Raw genomic sequence first — 18,465 nt, 5'->3', positions numbered from 1 at the left:
TTTTTAATCACAGGCAACAAAAAACTGAGTTTTACACAGAGACAGCTGTAAGCACGATGCAAAGGAAGACACGCAATACCTTCAACCATCATTCCCAAGTATATTTTCTCAGCTAAGGTCAGAATGATGACAGATTTCATTCCTGGGCACTAAACTGCCTTTTCTGGAAAACTTGGTGCTAGATGAATTCTCCCACGGCAGCAGATTTCAACAGTGGGAAAAGGGGTCCCAGGGCACCTCCCATTTCTTTGGTTGCAACAAACATACCAAGAGCCAGAACCACACGAATAAAAACCAGGAGAAGGTGTTTTGCCGGGCACTTCAGAAGAGGAGGATCAAAGAGCGAGCCACAGCTACTTCAGGAATTCCAGCACTGACCCAACGTGCGCTGCTACAAGTCTGCAAGAGACGGCACTGCTGGGATGAGAACCCAAGTCACCGTGTCGGTTCTTTGTTAATTCCGAAGTGGAGGGAGAGGCACCTCCTGGAGCTGGCGAGGGCACCCAGCTCCTGGGCGACGGGACACTGGGTGATAGCACAGTGCCAGACTGACACCTGGAGGGAGAGCCAAGCACGAGCTCGGGGACAGGGTGCTCACAGAGGACAGGCGTGCCCCTGCCTTTGGGAAGTCACCCACCCCCCCAGTCCCCTGGGATCCTCCTATCACCCACCCGCTGTATGGAGCCTCCCCTTGTCCATCCGCAGCAGCGCTGGGGCGGGTCTGCTAGAAATAGGGAAACTGGTGGGGGGCAGGGGGCGGAAATTGTTTCATTGCCTCGAAAAAATCAACAGCAAGAATATTTTCACCTTTTGAGTTTCAAAATTGAACAACTTCCCACACACACACACACACACACACTTTGTCATGCGCATTTGAGATATTTTATTTGGATTATTCTTCTTGCAAGTCATTTGCCCCCTGCTGCTCCCCTAAAAAGCACAGCAGAATAGAGCAGGGCATAAGAAGATCCTGTCTGTACTACAGAGTCGATACCACGGAGCACAAATAAACTTGCTGTTCTTTCCTAGGTTTTCCCCAAGCAGCAAGCTGAACAGCGGTTATGGGGTTACACTTCACGTGCCTAAATAGGGCACCGTACAGGTACACTGCTGCCAACAGGAGAAGGGAACTCAGCGGGGCACAGTTAGGGTTAACAAGCACCAGTTTGGCTCATTTGTGATCTCCCCCGCCATCTCTTTCAAAGCTTTCCCTACCTTTGTCTGTACAGGTGATTTTAGTTTCAACAGCAAAGCAGGGAACCTCGCAGGCACATTCATCTTTACTCCCAATTAAGCTTATCTGCCAGTAAAATTAGGGATACAGTATAGGAATTAGGGCAAGCTACTTACCCAAGAAGGTCAATTTAGGTCAAAGCTATCTTGCACAGATGGCTAATTTCAATCACTTACGCATACAACACAATTGTTCAATAAGCTCAAAATAAATAGTGTAAGTAATTAATTTAAAGCTGCTCTAATTGTTTCTCAATTTTCCCTATTAATTTAACCTATAACACTTCTCCTATCAAAGCTTCAAAGCTTTAACTTAACAGCCAATTAAAGCTTCTTTTATTAAAAAAAAAAAGTGCTGTCAGCTCCGATTCCTTCTGACTGAACTCTTTGAAGCACTTGGGATTCCATTTAAATTGCACAGGGCTTAGAAACAAAGTGTTTTTTCCAGGTATAATGTTCTCAGTGAGCTAATGATTCTGTGGACAATTAAGACTAATTACGGTTTTAACTTGGTAGCAACTTTCTGAGCAGCATTTGGCTTGACGAAAAGTGAGTCACCACTCGAGCGAACAATTCGTCTCCTCATTTATCAGCTTGAGCTGGCAGGAACGCGACTTCCCCAGCTCAGTTTCACTGTGGCAGCGAAAGGCTCCTCGGGACAGCCGGAGTTCACTCACCTGAATTAACATGGCAGCTATATTCTTACTCCTCAAAATACATGTGTCTGCATAATCATAGATTATCTCCTTCATTCTCCAGGTGAGCACTGCACAGAGCAAAGCCAGTGGGGAAACTTGTTGGGAAAAAACATTGCCAAAGTGTAGATACCATTCTTGTTAGCTTAGTCTCACTAGTCTAGTTCAGGGATTTTAGCTCCCAAGGGCACTAGGTTGATCAAAACAGGACAGTTTCCTATTTTTAGCACAGTTAATGCAGCTGGATATGGAACTGTTCTTCCACTACAGAACAGAGACATCAACACCTATGAATTATTTCCCTTTTGAGCAAGCTACCAGAAAACAGCTTTGCGCCCTCCCAAGATTTTGTTTCTGGGAAACTCTGGTATCTGAATTCTCAGTCCTCCTGCAACCCTGTTACATTTGAGACTCACCGAGCCATCTCCCAAGTATCAGCCAGCTTCTCTCCTCTCAGCACTGCACCGCTCTGCAAGGTGTTTTATTACACCGTGCTTCCCTGTGTACCTAACACGACTCTGCTGTCTGCAGAAGGGATATCCTGTGCTCCATCCCAAATATAGCCAACTGTATGACCCTGGGCTTTCCCCTCCCATCAAAAGAACTCTGTCTACGGATCTTCTTTCGGAATGCATTTTCTCTTTGCACGCTTCCTAAATCATTCTTATTAATTTCATTAATAGCAAGTGCGGGTGAAGGCAAAAACAGAAACAGAGAAGCCATATGGAAAAGAGGACAGAAACTAAACAAAACAGAAATGAACCATTCAGAGACAGGCTTCAGATACACCCCTAAAAGGTGGGAATACAAGGAAGTTTCTTAAAGCTAAGCCTGCTGAATTATTACTATGAACAAGATTCTTCTGGGTAACTCTCCAAATCCTGCGGTACATGCAGGAGAAAAACCTCCCCAGCGCGCAGAACAGCTGAGAAGGAGGGAGAAGGCATGAGGAACTGTCAGCAGGTTTGCAGAGGCAGGAGGGATACAGTTTTCAGAGCAGTGACGTTACAAAATCTCAGTGAATGATTGATTAGTAGAGATACTCAAGAGCTGCTGTTGACCAAAACCAACTTAATTTGGGTAACCAAATGGTGTGACATGGAAATTTGGGGGTGATGTAGCACAGCTGGTTATACCACAACCTCTAGGATTCCAACACCTGGTCTTTACTGTCATTCTTCATTTCAAACGCCCATCAGTCTGCGTCCTGTACTTCACAATACAGACCTCTCTACCGCAGGAAAATCTTTTATACTTATCACACCATTCTCCAGAAAAGCTCTCACGTTCTGTTTAAGCAGACAAAAAACCTCCCAAGAATTCTGCATGGCACATTCCTGGAGGGGAGCAGCAGGTGAATAAGGATTAGCATTCAGCACACTTGCGTGAGAACGAGAGCCAAATGATAGCTAGCAAATTACTTCTTTGTCCCTTTTTCTGAGATGGGGAAAAAAGAAAAAAAGCAACTGGCAAGCAGCCCACAACTTTTCTTATTTAGGCAAAGCAAATCCTTTGGTAGAGTGTTCTTCACTACTAAGGTTTTTTTTTTTTTTGTACTTCATAGAGTACACAAAAGAAGAAAATACTAAAAATCATTACTTCAATTAGCCAGGGATTGCTCTTACAAGGTGCAAGTACAATTCCCACAACGGCTGATAACCCTCAGCGCACTCTGACTTCACACGTCTCTTTCTGGCCTCTATTCTAGAAAGGCCTGTGTCATTCGGGCCTCCCTCAGAGAAACGGCTGATTTTCTCAGAGAAAAATTCCTGCCAAAGTTTCTCAGAGCTACGCGCCATTTCCTTTTAGCCAAAATTCTCTACCATGGCAATAAGGTAAGGTCTTAATGGAGAGCTGTGATCTCTTAGAGAGCTGCAATTAGAGAGTTAGCCATATCCGCGGGGACGGCCGCCCAGCAGCGCCGCGGGGTGCGCCCCTCCCGCTCAGCGCGGGGCCCTCGGGGCATCTCCGGCCGGCGCCAGGCTCCCTCCGGCTTTACCACCTCGAAGTTGAAATCTCCGCTTTTTGAGCCGGGTTTCCTGCGGGGGGGCCCCGAGAGCGCACCGGCCGGCCCCTCACCCGCCTCCCACGGGCCGGCCCCGCGGCCGCTGGGACGCCGAAGGCGCGGAGCCCGTAGCGGGAAGCCGGTGGGAGCCCGCCGGGGCGCTGAGGGGAGGCGGGCGGTTAAACGGCCGCGGCGCGCGGCGGGGAAGGGCGCCCCCGCGCGGCGGCGGGCGTCGCCACGTGCTGCCGGCGGTGCGCAGGCGCCGCCGCCCTCTGACGCCATCACCAGGCGCCGCCGCTCCCCTCCCCGTCCCCTCCCTGAGGGCCGGCCCCGGAGGCGGCGGGCCGGGCCGGGCCGGGCCGGAGGCGCGGGATGGCGGCGGGCGGCGGCCCGTGAGGGGGGCGGGTCGGTCCGATGCGTCGGCGGGGCGGCGGGGCGCTGAGGCGGCGCGGCGGGCAGGATGCACCAGAAGCTGCTGCGGAGCGCCCACTACATCGAGCTGGGCGGGTACCAGTACTGGCCGGTGCTGGTGCCCCGCGGCATCCGGCTCTACACCTACGAGCAGATCCCCCTCTTCCTGAAGGACAACCCCTACATCACCGACGGCTACCGGGCCTACCTGCCCTCCCGCCTCTGCCTCAAGAGGTGAGGGCCGCCCCGCCGCCATGGCACCCGAGGCCCAGCCCCGGCTCACCCACATGCCCTCACCCGCCCCTTGTCGTCTCTCCTCGCAGCCTCTTCATCCTCTCCAACGAGACCGTCAACATCTGGAGCCACCTGCTCGGCTTCGTCCTCTTCTTCACCCTGGGCATCTACGACCTGACGGCCGTCCTGCCGGCCGCCGGCGCCTCCCGGGAGGACTTTGTCATTTGCTCCGTCTGCCTCTTCTGCTTCCAGGTAGGGCCCGGCTGCCCGGCCCAGCGTGGGCTGGCAAGCTCGCTCCGGGAGCCCCTTCTCTGGGAAGGAGAGCCATGAATCTCCCCTCCCACAGAGCTTCCGCACACATCGTGCGAGTAGGACTGCCGAACTCGGGTCAGACCGGGGACAGCACGTTTTAAGTGGCATTGCTTTTAAAGGTAGCTGCAGGCTCGGTGGTTGAGTTGATTGCGAGCAGTTTGATATACGGAAAAAAACAGGGAGGGCTGAGCATGGCCGGCGTAGGAGAGAGTCTGTAAGAAACAACTGAATTCTCCAATGCCCTATTTCACAGCCTCAGCTGGGCGCTGGGGTTCAATAGTGTCCAATATGTCTCCCAGACAGCCCCAGTTACTGCTGGAAAGGGTCAGCCATCACAACACGAGAATCAGCCGTGGCTTGATCCTGGTCTGGAATGGCAGCAGGGCTTGTATTCTAACTTTTTACCTTCTCTGTCAGATTAAATCTGTTCTCAACAGCAGACTGCAAGTGTGTGATCATTTGACCACTGAAGGTCCTGTACATTACGCTATCCCTAAAAAAGCATGCATGGCCAGCAGCAGAAGTCTTGACAGTATACCTCTGAACAGCGCTGCTCATGTTCCCTGGAGAGTACAGGATGCCTTTGGGTAGCTAGAAGAGGGGAAAACTCCTTTGTTGGCTTGGGAAGCGCTGCCGTTGTGCTCTTCCCTACTCCTGTTGAGGTTTGCAGAGAAACACAAAAAGCATTTCTCAGGGAAGAAATTCGATGCCAGCCTAGAAGGAAATATGTGGCCTGTGCATGAAGTTTAACTTGTGTGCTCCCTCAGTAATGCGGTGCTGGGTAGTCAGGGTAGACTTGGGCTTTGGTTTCTGCTTGTGGTAGTTTGACCAAGCAGAATTCATCGTCCCACTGTACTTGTGGCGACATGGCCCTGCTCCCTTGCGTACCGGCTCCTCTCTTGGGCCCGTGGTCTTTTCTTAGCGGTGCGACTTGGGGTTGTCGAGTCTTGCAAAGTTTTCGGTTCCTTCTTCCGTCTGTCAGAGAAGCTTATGTTAGTTTCTGTTGGTTACTGGCAGGAATTGCCCGCACCAAGTTGCGCTGCAAAACATGCAACAGGTCCATTGCATGCTCTGAGCTTCAGAGTTTAAGCTTGCTACGCTCCCTGTAAATTTTTAAGAAATTAATGCATTGTTTGAACATTTGTATAGGTCTGTATGCTCTGCTCAGTAGGATACCACCTCTTCTGTTGCCACCGCTCAGAGAAGACCAGCCGACGATGGATGGCATTAGATTATGCGGGAATTTCCATTGGTATCCTGGGCTGCTATGTGTCAGGCGTGTTCTATGCATTTTATTGTAACAACGTAAGTTTGCAGCACTTGTTCATGTAACGCTTAGTTCCTGTGGTCTCACTGGCATCGTTTCCAGGGGGTAGGAAGGGTGTTCATTGCAGGGTGTCCAAATTAGCGAGGAGACAGAGATGGAACCTAAAACAAGTTCCTTCTGACACAAGTAGAATTCTGCTTGCTGAAGTAGGGGTAAATTGAGGTCATCCTTTCAAGTCACACAGACCTCAAGAAAATATTTCAATTCATGTGACGGCAGGGTAAACTTCACAGGTCCTAACTTTATCAAATCCATGAGGCTGATTATGGGATGTATCCCCATGACAAGTAGTTTAAACGTCGTTTCCCACTAGGTAGCCCACATGAGGCAGAAACAGGCTTATGTTATCTTCATCTAATAGAGGACAAGTAAAATTGGTTCCTGTCGGCAGCCTAGATTACATCCACGCCTGCAGCAGATGCAGCGATCCGGCAGTTGAACAAGTTCGCTTGGGCACAGCATATTTAAAATGTTTTGGTGAAGGCACTGCTTGGAATAAATGGTCTGCCCAAGTGATAGAGTCCCTTCCCCTCACTGCCAGTTGATAAATACAAGTCCCTTCATTCAAACTCTATCATTTGTGGTCGCAGCAGTGACGGGAGAATTGATACATCATGACATTTAGTAATGTAAACTTTCTACACAGAATTTCCTTTTACGCACGATAAGAACACCCACAAACTTGGTTTTGTTTCTTTTTTTCCTCAGTACTGGCGTCAGGTATATTTAATCACTGTGCTGGCAATGATCTTGGCAGTATTTTTTGCTCAGATTCATCCCAGTTACCTCACGCAACAGTGGCACAGACTGCGCTCCATCATCTTTTGCTCAGTGTCTGGATACGGAATTATTCCCACCATCCACTGGGTTTGGCTCAACGGCGGCATCGGCGCATCTATTGTACAGGTAAAAGAGAAAGAGAAGGAAATAAGGTTCCATGTTGTTTTTCACTTGCCATCTTCCTCGAGTCCTCTTACACTTCAGGAAACAAGGGGGAAGCAGCGGTAATTAAAATTTCTTTAAGCACAGAATTCTTTCGGACGATACAATCCAAATGCAAACACTTAGAAATTTGTCAAGAAGCAACCAACAGGTTGAGTAGATTAAATCTGCTTTACCGATGCAAAACTGCGCCCTGAGAAGGAAAACTGGATACAAGGGTGAGTGAGCAGACCCGCCTGCGGGACAGAGCCGCCTGTGTAGGCGGACCGCACCCTCGCTCACCCCAGGGCGAGGGACAGGAGGGAAGAGCTGAGTCGGCTGCGCGGTGGCAATGGGAATCTGTCAGGCTGCTGTGCAGAGAGCTCTGGGCTGTCCACCTCCACAGCTGGAGACGAGAGGGGAACCAGAAGACACTGATGGGATGAGTGTTTGCTTCCTCGTCTCTTCCCTGGGTTGGCAGCAAAGATCTGTATCTGCCTGCTCAGCCCTCTGTTACACAACCCTCATTTAACATCACTGCGAAGCGACTGAGCCATTGTCCTGTTCTTGTTTTACCACTCGGAATTATGCTCTGAAAAACAAGCAGCGCAGTACAGCTAAAGACAATAAAGTGTGCCCCAGTACGAAAACCCCAGAAATCATTGCAGTTACACAGGGACCTGATTGTGCTGAAGAAAACGTTTCCTTTTCCTGGCGAGCAGTGACAGTGCGTGTTCTTAGACTGGCCCTGCTGGAGGACTGTCACCTGGGGTGACGGTTTAGCCCAGTCCAGAGCCGCAGTTGAGTGTGGAAGACAGATAACATAGGCACAAATAACGTAGGCAGTGAAGTAAGATTCATTTTTATCATGCCTTTTTCTTTTTGCATCTTCAGGGACTTTTTTTTTTTTGCTGTTTTTACCTTCTAACAGAATAGGAGAGCTTCCTTTTCTTTTGCAGGAGTTTGCTCCGCGTGTAGTTGTCATGTACTTCATCGCTGCTGTAGCTTTTCTCTTCTATATTTCCAAAGTTCCCGAAAGATACTTCCCAGGTAGGAAATTCTCTTCTGGGTGTTTTTTCTGCAGTTAAGCTTCCTGCAGTGTCGCAGTCCTTGCTGTGAGTCTGGAACTTCCTGTGAGAGAACAGGTTGACCACGTTCTACTTGAAGTATTCTCATAGAGAGTAAAATGTTGCCTGTATTTGCATCAAAAGAAGGCAGACGGCTTCTGATTAAGTTCGTTAAAGAACTTTCGCCGCCTCCCAGCAAGTGGAGTGTATAGTTGAGCTTTGTAGGAGACCGATTGCTAATTGTATCGCGTAAGTTATTGCTGAATTTAGCAACTTAACCACTTGCCCCTTCTGTTCCCCACAGGACAGTTGAACTACCTCGGCTCGAGTCACCAAGTATGGCACATCCTTGCCGTGGTGATGCTGTACTGGTGGCATCAATCCACCGTGTACATCATGCAATACCGACACAGCAAGCCCTGTCCTGAGTATAGCGGAGACCTGTGAGCGAAGGTAGAGCGGTTCTCCTACTCGTGGGAGTAGCGTATCCTAACAAGTAGTGGGTTAAATAATCCTGGTTTTAACTTGACACAAGTTTCAGTCAGCCGCCCTAACGAGCTTCCCCAAGAAAATGCTGACTGGTGCAATAGTTGCCCGTAAATAAAGCAGTACTTCCCTGGTCGCCAGGCGCTCTGCTCACCTGCACGCCTTCGTTGCGTGAGGCTCCTCCCTGAGGCTGCAGTGCCCTCGAGCGGAGGTTTCCAACAGGCTGGAGATAGAGCTCTGCCACATCCCACATTTCACAATTCTAACAGCCTCAAGCCGTCATTAGGATTTACTCTTAAGTAGCCTTTTCCTGTCAGGTTTTCAGCCCTACTAAGCCTTGATCTGGATTTTTTGGAAACCAGGTAAGAGTTGAGAGTGTCATCTGCATAATGAGTGGCTAAACTAGTTTCCCCACTCTATTTCAGAGGCGATGAGATGTCTGACTTTGCGGGTCTGGACCTTACCTAACGAGCCGGGCTATGAAGTTAAGCACTGCGGCAGTTCCTCTCCTGACTCCTGCACTGTTACCCGCTTGCTGGGACAGTGTATTATTAGGAGTTCTGAAGAAACCCACAGCGTTGCCCAGGACCCGACGTTCCTTTCCTGTTCTGCAATCAAGTACCAAACAGGTCTTCCTGGAGCGGGGCGATGGAAAGGTGGGCCGTAAAACTCAGCATTCGGATCACAGCAGTATTTCTTTTGCTTGATAAACACAAACAACAGAACTAATGACCCTTGCTGAGCGAACAGGCCCATGTACCAGGTTTTCAGGTTTTGTTCAAGTGCGTAATTGAGAAACGGCTCCTGTCAGCGTGCTTGTAAAACCATGGTAACTGTAGGACCCGGTCTTGGATCTCAACCACAGTGGGACGGTGCGTTGCATCCTTCAGAGTCTTCTTCTGAATGATGTTTTTATGCTTCAGCATCGGTACGGTAACATATAAAATTGAATTCAGTGGACTCTTGTACTTTTCTGGACAAGCTCTTTTCCTTTTGCTGGAAGAGAAGATCACGTGTCATCCGCCATAGGTACATCTTCATTTCAGAGCTTAACGTTGCCTCCCCCGTTATGGGTAGTGCCATTACTTCAGGAAACTTCTCTAGATCCCTTCAGCAATTTGGAATTAGTATTCGAAAGTATTTCAGGAGTAGCACTAAGCCTGTCTGTTCACGTTTCTTACTATCTTGCAATCAGTGGAGTTGCTAAGAATTATTTTTTTTAAGTTACTCTTGTTTAACAGGATGAAATAACACACCCCGAGTAGCAAACCTGCTGGGGATTCAAATCTCTGAACTTTGGCCTTTTAACATGTGACGTATTGTACTGTACTTGCAGACTTTGTTACTGAAAATGACTTCTTGCCATAAGCTTGCCGCAGGAAGAAGGGCTGCCTTGGGTTTTAGAATCTGCCACGAAACCATCTCTTCCAAACCCAGCAGTGGGGAGGCGTGAAACACGCAGGTTATGAGATAGCTGTAGCTCAGCATGATTAAGTTCAGTGGGTTTTTCAAAAAGGGTTGGAATAATTTGGATTTCTGGGTTAGGATCAACATTTTGAAGTAGCTTCTGTACAGCAACTGTGGCTGCGTTTAGAGTTCAGTTGAGCAGCGGCAGCAAACACTGCTGCTTCGCACGACCCAGTGTTAGTCAGCATTACCCGTGTGGAGATGGACATTTGGATTAGCCATTTGGACTCCGCTTGCCCAAAGATGCTGTTAAGACTTAACCCCAAGCGGTTAAAGCTTGGGACCAGAGCTGCTGAAGGATGCGATTGCATCGGCACAGCTAGCGTTAGAAAGCAGAGAGAGTTCCTGCTGCGACTACAGGCAGAAACGTTCTGGTCCGAGATTATAAACCATCCGAGCTGACCTGGCCACGGCTTCCCACGTTACCTGCCGCGTGGCTTTCGATCAGGTCCCGGCGGCTTCTCTCCCATTTTGTGATGGTCTGAGGACAGCCCGCTTAACACGCACTCCTACAGGGGCCTCGAAGATTCCAAACCAGTCATCTTGCACCCAAGGCCAAGGAAGAGCTGGCACTGCAGCGCCGTGGGCGGGGAAGCCTTAGCCGGCCATGTGAAAAGCCGCCTGATGCACGAGAAGCCCTTAGTGAACTGCCGGCCTCGTCAGCGCTATGCTGCGTCCCCTTTTCTCTCGGAGAGGGTTTTCCCTTGGTGGGATTTAGCTCGCTGGGAGGGGGAGCGGCTGCCTTTCGGCAGTGCCTTGCTGGGGGCAGGCAGGCTGCTGGCAGGTCCCCCCAGCGCTGTCTCTTCCCCGGGCTCCCTCGGCCTCTCTCGGCAGGGCCGTGCCCAGGAGATGCGCAATAGCGATGGAAACGTGCTGTCGGGCGCCTCAACGCTCAGCGCGGGTGGAGAAGGCAGGACACAAACCTCTCTACGGGCACGCTGGAGAGTAATGCCAACTGGCTCTCTAGTTCACTGGGTAGGTTTTGGTTTTTTTGTTCAAATCCACAAACAAGTAGTGGCAAGAACTGACGTAGCATTTAATATTCAGCTCCCAGACCTTTGAGCCTTTCAGTGTAAACACTGATTTTTTTGATGACTTTTTTCTTTTTTTTTAAACTTGACAGCCAAGCAAGTTTCAAGTGCACTAATTGCTACTACTGAAGCCTGACAAGGAACCTGCAAGTAGAAAAGCTTGTTTCCAGTGTTATGTGAACAATAATATTTGAAGAATGTGTTGTGAAAGCATACTGATTGATAGTTTGCTAATGTATTTTTTTTATGTAAACTCTAACTACCATAGCAGTTTTCACTGGATAAGGAAACTGCAAAGCTGTACATTTTTATTACCCTGACAAAATTTATGAAGCTGCATGATGGTCTTCTGTGTACATACCGAACCTGTAAATAAATTTCAGTTCGTTGGATGGTTACTTGGAGTAACACCATTTGTGCATCACTCCCAGTGAAATGACAGACGTGACTTGCTCAACCACGCAACTTCTGTCACCTCCCCGGGGTTTTACATACACGGGGAGACTCTCTCGAATTGCCCAGGCCCAGCAGGGAGGGGCAGGGCGTGCGTTTAACTGCACTGTTCCAGTATTGTGTCCGGTATATTCCGCTAGCAATACTTCATGTTCTAGATGCGGTTTTGGAGGAGCATCTCTAGGTGAATCTGCTGATGAACTCGCCTTTGCAACCTCCCACCTTTAGATCGAGGGCCTTGTTCCTGTCTCAAGAGCTCCAGCCGTTGCTGTTGCTGTGTCCTAGGAGGAAAGGTTCATCCTGACTTTGCCTCGGCTGAAACACCAGTTTCCCACCTCTCCCCCTTTCCCACCGCCGCTTTTGCCCTCGCAGAAGTAGTTCCACTGCATGCGAAAACCAGGCATGAGAAATCCAGTGCTCGCAGTTACGCTGCAAAAACACAACAAAAAAAAAAAACCTGAGCCAGAACATTTTTGTAACTGCTTTTGTAACTGCAGGGGCTGAAAACAAACCAACCCTCTATCATCGGAGATGTCACGGGCAGAAAAGCTCTGACCGCAGGCGTATCTGGCCGGCAGGGACCTGGTGCCCTCCGTTACCGGTGCCTGTCCTCATCCTGTCCTGCAGCGCGTGGCCGGCGCCCACAGAGCGTTTATGGGCAATAACCCTCAGCCTGCCCCCAGCCCTCTGCCTCTCGCCCTCCGCCAAGCCTTTGAGCCAGGGGCAGCCTGCAGACGCAAGAGACCCCCTTATCCATGAAAAACTACCTGTTCAAAGCAAGAATTTAATTGCTGCGGTGGTTCGTTTTGATGTCAGGTGAAGCCTCCAGTTAAAATGCGTTTCCTTGCGGCTCTGCTTGTAACAAAATTATGAGTGAAACAGGCGATCGGCAAACGACAGAGCAGCAGGACATCGGCTACTATTTAGTAAGTGAGTCCATCTTTTCTTGACCATTTCATTCTTACTTCAGCTTACCTAGGGCTAAAATCAGTACTAGAACAAACCACTCTGGCAAACAATTGCTAGAAGGGGGTCAGATCACACGAAAATTAGGTCTTGAAGCTCAGGTGTGGAACGAAGTGCTCGGAGGTGGCACTGGGAGCTGTCATTCCCAGCCTGGCTATAGGAAAGGGACCAAGCTTCAGCTATCGCCCAGGAATCGGGACTCATCCTTGCGAAACCGTGCTGCAGGAAGGCTTTAAAGAGTAATGCTGAGCCGAAGGAATTAAAAATAGTATATGATCAACAGGTTTTTAACAAGCTGGACAAAGAAAGATGATTGGGCAGCAAATACAAATATTTTAAAACATTTTTAAAAGAGCGACAGGAGCCTACAGCCACAAAGAGCCATCAGCGGAAGCAGCACTGCTTACGGCGGGTAAACTGAAGCCTAAACGTGAATTCTTAATGATGCACTGTTGAAGGAGATCTGCAAAGTCACTGTTATCACGTTTGTTTATTTAACAACTGCAAGTATTTTATGATGTACATCAGTTTCACAAAAAAGTTAAAAGTTCTCTGTTTAGTGGTACACAAAAAAGTTTTAGAAACTTGAAGTCTAACAAGAAATGGAAGGGTAGTTCAGGAAAGTGCACTTAAAAGCTGAATGCCAGCAATTTTAAAATAGTTTTTATGCTCTTTAATATCAGGTGATGCCTCAGTCACAAATTTAGCTATACGCGCCATTCCCTTGATTTTCCTCTCCGAAGAAGCACTACAGCAAAGTAACGCAGCAGCCACCCTCTGCGCGGTTTTGGCTTTTGCAGCTTTCACTCATACTCGCTCCCTCAAGTCACACAAAGCGACTGTGGCTGCTCTGTTACTAAAAACACAGCAATTCCAGGAGATGCATGATGTGTGCGAGCATGTGTATATTTTATATATACTTTTCATATATAAAAATACACGCTATAGTATAAAAAAATTCCAGATAAACTCTTATTCTCACAGTAGCAAATATATCAACTTATTTTCACAGTACTTGGTTTTACTCACTGGGACACCCAGGATGATTCAAAGTCACCCCCTCCAAAGCGGGTATCCACGGCTCCCGCGCTACGCACGCCAGGCACAGCAACTGCGCCCGCCTCGAGGCCCTTTGAGGCCGCAGAGGAACGCGAATATCGTATTTTTCTTTCAACGAGCACAACCGTCAAGGGCTTCTCAGTACCTCTTGACAGACTCTCTCTCGAGCAGCCGATTCTCAAAGGCCTGTGGTTCACCCATTCAGCACGCTGAAAGGGGAGCTGTACAAATCGGTGGCTGTTTTGGGTTGGAAGGGAAGCGTCAGCTCCTTACCTTGCCGTTCCTGTCCTCAGGGACAGTGCGCTTCGTGCCTACCCCCACAAGGGCTGTCCCGTGTTTCAGGCATGGTCACACCACGCTCCCTGGCACGCACGCGCATGGGAACACACAGCAAATAAAGGCAAAAGGGTTTCGCCTTCCCCGACAGGACCACATCTCGTCTCTGCTGAACAGTGGATCTCAGCTGAAATTAAACCCAAACTTGGGTTTAATTGTGTATAAACAATATATACCAAGCAAAGTCAACTTAGCGAGGCATACTAATCGCTTCTCAGTCACAAGAACGCATAAAATAACTTTAGAAACCAAAAAGTTACGCTTATGCAAAAACCTGTTTCACGACTAGAATACAAAGAGCAAGGTTTATTAAGGCCATTAGAAAGCAAACGTCATCGGCCATACCTCACACGCAGCCAGAGGCACTACGCCAGCTTTAGCCTAACTTGGGGTTACAGTTTTCTCTCGTCTCCCTTCAGCTTTCCCATCCTGTAACAGCCACCTGCGGACCCTCTGCCCAAAACCGAACCAACCCGCCGCAGAAGGGACGCCTCTGGCGCGCCTCAGCCCGAGGCTCGGGGTGAACAGCCCAAACCCAGACGCGGCAGGGAGGGAAGAGCTCAGGAGGAGGCGGCCGGAGGGCAGCTCGTACGCACGCGCAGAGAAAGGGCAACAGGGAAAAGACAAGACAGTTAACCTGAGTATCAGCAAATGCTACAAAACTTGGCGTGCGCTTCTTACAGCCTTTGGCACAAGCACCCCCGCTGAGAACTGCAGTAACCAAGCCTAAGAAACTCCTGTGCAAATAGAGTTGAAACATTTCTACTCATCACCTCCTAAAAGCTTCATTTCTAAGCCTGAAAAAGGCATACGTAACCAAGCCCAGCTGTAATACTCCACTTTCACCTCGGGAGAAAGACAAAACCGAGGAAGATGAAGGCAATGAAGGTGTACAGATATGTATGAGCTATTTTCAAATTCCAGGCCCAGGGGAAGCACTCCCGCATGTATCTGAGGGAGCGTTTTATCAAACCAACCCCCAAAGGAGCCAAGGGACTTGGTTTTGATGTGTTGTTTTCAACAAATATTGTAAGGGATCCACCCCCACCCTCACAGATCTCAGGACGACTGTGTAACCAGCAGGAGACTGACTTGGGGAGGAGCGGGGGGAAGAACAACCCTAAATATTTCACTTTACCTCCAGTGAAAGAGGGCAGGGGACACGGGGACATGCAACCAGGAACCCTTATGTCCTCCATATATAAACATCCACCTGTGGACTCATCCGCATTCAGGAGAGCGGGGTATAAAGTTGAGACACGCAGAGGAACTACCTCCTTCCACCTCCTCTTTGGGACTGCCAGCGAAAGGGTAAATGGGAGCGTCCCGAGTCACGCCGGCTCTGCAGGCGCCGTAGGTGGCTCGGCACAAGTTGCAGGCACCGGAGAAACCGCCCCGCCAGCACGGCACGACTGCTACAACACGGTAACGACATCTCCTCGACGAGTCTCTTCCCGTCACCCGGCGGCACGACGTACTGTGTGGCGGGACCGGGGTCCCGTCTGTAAGGCTTCGAGGTGTGAACGCAGGTCTGGGGCAGAGCCGGCTGCTGCACGCTGCCTGCTGCCCACCGCCCTTGGCTCTCCCAAGCCAAACCGCCTCCAGAGGAGTTTCTGCAAAGCTCAGTGCATTTGGCAAAACTTTCTTATAAAATACACTTAGGTACAACAACAGAATCATCAGAACTTAAAAGAACATTAGGTTACAGTCATTGCATAAAATTATTATTGTTTTAAAAAACAATGGGTTTGAAAGAATACAAGTTTTCTTGCAATAAAAAACCAAGGGGAAAAAAAAAAAGGTATTTTCAGACAGAATTCCCAATTCGTAATCAAATAAATCTGATGGTTGCATCTCACAGTCAACCGCACAAGTCATGTGAAATACTCCGTACGTGCCAGATGATCTCCTCAGGTAGAGCAGCCTCCCTTCCCAGCGCGCTGAGGAGTCTCCGACGTGCTGCAAACGCCGGCTGCATCCCTGCTGGTCCGCTCCCCTACAGTCAGGCTTTTCGTCTCACAAACCATTATATTCTCCGTATCTTTTTTAACTCTAAACTTCCAGTTTGCTATTTTACATTAATGGCACTTACTGTAAAAAAAAAAAATAAATTTTTGAACATTGAGGCACACAAAAAATAATCTGCCTTTCGTCTCTGCAGCTGCATAGATGTCTACCAGGTCCCAGGCCACGGCCCTGCTCTGGAATTCTGGGCCACAGCCCCTTGAGGACTTGGCTTCTTAATTTTTACAATTAATAAAGGTAGTTTTCACCTAGGAAGCAAAGACTCAACTATTTCCAGTAGATCAATCTGGATATTAGTACACTTTGTTTCTTGGGTCTACTGCGACTGAGAGGCGAAGAACCACGGCGGTTCCATTAGCCCACCTGTACGCACGGAAAGCCTTTCTCGTGCCTCTCCGCCCGTCCCCCTCCCTCCGGCTCAGCACATCCCAGAGGACCGAAAAGGCAACGCCAAAGTGCAGAATGACAGCATGTTCCAGGGCCCAAAGTCAGTGACAGACACCGATTCACATCTGACTTCTCTTTTCATTCTGGGAGCCATCTCTCATAACAAAACGATGCTCCTGGTTTGTTTTTTCTATTTTTCTAAAAAAAAAACCCAAAACAATAAAAATCTGCCATCATTCTAAATGTCATCATTCAAGTTGGCCATGCCTTCTTGAACTTGAACAAACCGTACAACCCACGTCCCTGTCAATTCAACCAGATAAATTACTCCACTAATTAAAACCTCTATTGAATAACTTGGAGGAGGCGAAGGCGGGGGAACCCATTGGAAGCATTTACTGTTTGGAAGGAAACGGAGCGGCTCCGAAGGGATCTAACTCTAGTCCCTGCTGCTGCTGGCTCTGCGCGCTCTGCACAACCAGTTCGGTGAAGGGTACGGCACCAAAGTCATCGGTTTTCAGCCCCTCGCCGCCGTGAATGGCTCCGTGCAAGGAGCTCTGCCGAGGTCTCCCAGCCACTACTACCGTGCCGTGATCCCCGCGGCTGTCCCCAAACCCTTGATGCTGGGGATGCCGCATCAAGTCCGGCGGGTGGAAGGGTTTGGCTCCAAAAGGATCCAGCAGACTCTCGTCCGTCTGCAGAGGGTTGGTTCGGTCTTTGCTGTCAGTCAACGTGACGCTGATGTTCTCTTTGGAGTCCGAGATAGTCAGGAACTCGTTGCTGCTCTGCGAGTCCCTGCGGCCTGCTTTCTTGTGCCTGCGGGCTCTCTCAGGGGTGCGGTAGCTGGGTTTCATTGCCTTTTTCGTGGTGGTTGGGGTGCCGTGGTGCCGCTTCCCGTTGTTCTTCGAGACCTCCTGCTTCATGCGCCTTTGGCGGGAAGAAAGTTTCTGCAGGTTACGCTGCTGCTTCACCTTCTGCTGCTGCTGACTCCCTGTGATCTCTTCAAAAGGAACCAGCCCAAACAGGTCCTCTTTGCTCCCACCAGTCTTGGGGAGAAGAGAAGGCTGAAATGGGGTGCAGCCAAAAATATCGAGGCTCCGCGGAGAGGCTGGGGAGAGCAGAGGCTCAGTTCCCGACACTTGGCCATCTTGCTGAGACACCTTTTTGCTGAAGGGGGCTTTTGTGAAAACATCGAAGTCATCCTGCTCCTGGTTCAGGCTGGGAAAAGCCACCTGAGAAGAGACATCTTTGTCCACCTTCTCTCTTGCCTGAGGCTGCAGAGTGAAAAAGGGCACTGCCCCAAAGACATCAAATTCTTGGCCAGGGTTCTCCTTGATTACGGTACTTGGCACCTCAGACAAGGACAGATGCATTGAACTGGGTTCTTTGATTTCACCGCTGCCCACACCATCTCTGAACCTCCTGCTCAGGAGCCCATCCACAGATTTGTGCTTGCTACGATCAGAATCGGAGTCAGAACTTTGCTTCTCTTCCTCCTCTTCCTCCACCTCTTCCTCAGAGTCCATGAGGAGAGGTCGGTGGCCTAAATTCTCTGGTTCTGTATCGTTGTCGTCATTGAAGTCTCCATTCTCTCCTTGCAAGACTTCCTCATCCTCCTGTTCTTCCTCTTCCTCACTGCTCTTGGGAGAAGGAGGATCAGATTCAAAATCACTCTCTGACTCATCACCACCTTTTGTCTCTTGTCCCTCTGCAGTTTTCCTCCCTGGACGGGGGTCTCTAAAAGCATGGCTCAGTTTTCCAGCCTTGGTTGGGGTCCCTACGTTATTTCCTTGATGGTTGGCTGAGTTGTCCGCTTGCTTTCCAGGGGAACCTGCAGATCCGAAGAAAAATGCAAAACAAAACATGAAATACGCTCTTAAAGTCTACACTGACTCCACACACGCCAATGCCACACATATCAAGAGCTGACGCAAACATGTATTCTGTACTTACTGAGGGAAACGAGGTAAAATTAGATGTAATATTTCAAACAACACTCCTAAAACTGATCAACAGTCAGACCTTCTAGCTGTACTCCCCAAGCACGAGA

The 18,465-nt window shown here is 49.3% G+C and overlaps 2 protein-coding genes across 5 annotated transcripts in view; one reads left to right on the top strand and one right to left on the bottom strand.

Annotated features, from left to right (window-relative positions):
- Positions 1-4,227: 4,227 nt before the first annotated feature.
- On the top strand, positions 4,228-11,587 carry PAQR3 (progestin and adipoQ receptor family member 3). 2 transcript variants are annotated; one of them, XM_063336450.1, is made up of 7 exons: positions 4,228-4,578; positions 4,668-4,830; positions 6,040-6,195; positions 6,989-7,123; positions 8,098-8,188; positions 8,510-8,658; positions 9,117-11,587. In XM_063336450.1, exons 1-6 carry the CDS (start codon positions 4,394-4,396, stop codon positions 8,650-8,652), a joined length of 873 nt encoding a protein of 290 aa, XP_063192520.1. In that variant the 5' UTR covers positions 4,228-4,393; the 3' UTR covers positions 8,653-8,658; positions 9,117-11,587. The 2 variants fall into 2 exon arrangements, with proteins under 2 accessions (XP_063192520.1, XP_063192519.1); XM_063336449.1 differs by having other exon boundaries at positions 4,229-4,578; positions 6,926-7,123.
- Positions 11,588-13,079: 1,492 nt separating this feature from the next.
- The window catches only part of BMP2K (BMP2 inducible kinase), a 58,049-nt gene continuing 52,663 nt past the window's right edge, over positions 13,080-18,465 (bottom strand). For all 3 annotated transcript variants that reach the window (XM_063335775.1, XM_063335777.1, XM_063335776.1), the window contains one exon: positions 13,080-18,246. In XM_063335775.1, the coding sequence (XP_063191845.1) occupies positions 16,811-18,246 (1,436 nt within the window). In that variant the 3' untranslated portion in view covers positions 13,080-16,810. The remainder of the gene's footprint in view (positions 18,247-18,465) is intronic.

This window comes from Chroicocephalus ridibundus, chromosome 5 (genome assembly GCF_963924245.1).
Source record: "Chroicocephalus ridibundus chromosome 5, bChrRid1.1, whole genome shotgun sequence".
Taxonomy (NCBI): Eukaryota; Metazoa; Chordata; class Aves; order Charadriiformes; family Laridae; genus Chroicocephalus; species Chroicocephalus ridibundus.
Note: the sequence above shows the minus strand (reverse complement) of the source record. Positions and strands in the feature narration are given on the sequence as shown.

What these genes read in the sequence shown, in the direction of transcription:
- PAQR3 (XM_063336449.1), top strand. Translation starts at nt 4,394, where the DNA reads ATGCACCAGAAGCTGCTGCGGAGCGCCCACTACATCGAGCTGGGCGGG. An exon ending in TCGGCGCATCTATTGTACAG is followed by an intron (nt 7,124 to 8,097) that starts GTAAAAGAGAAA and finishes TTTCTTTTGCAG; the next exon opens with GAGTTTGCTCCGCGTGTAGT. An exon ending in TCCCGAAAGATACTTCCCAG is followed by an intron (nt 8,189 to 8,509) that starts GTAGGAAATTCT and finishes TGTTCCCCACAG; the next exon opens with GACAGTTGAACTACCTCGGC.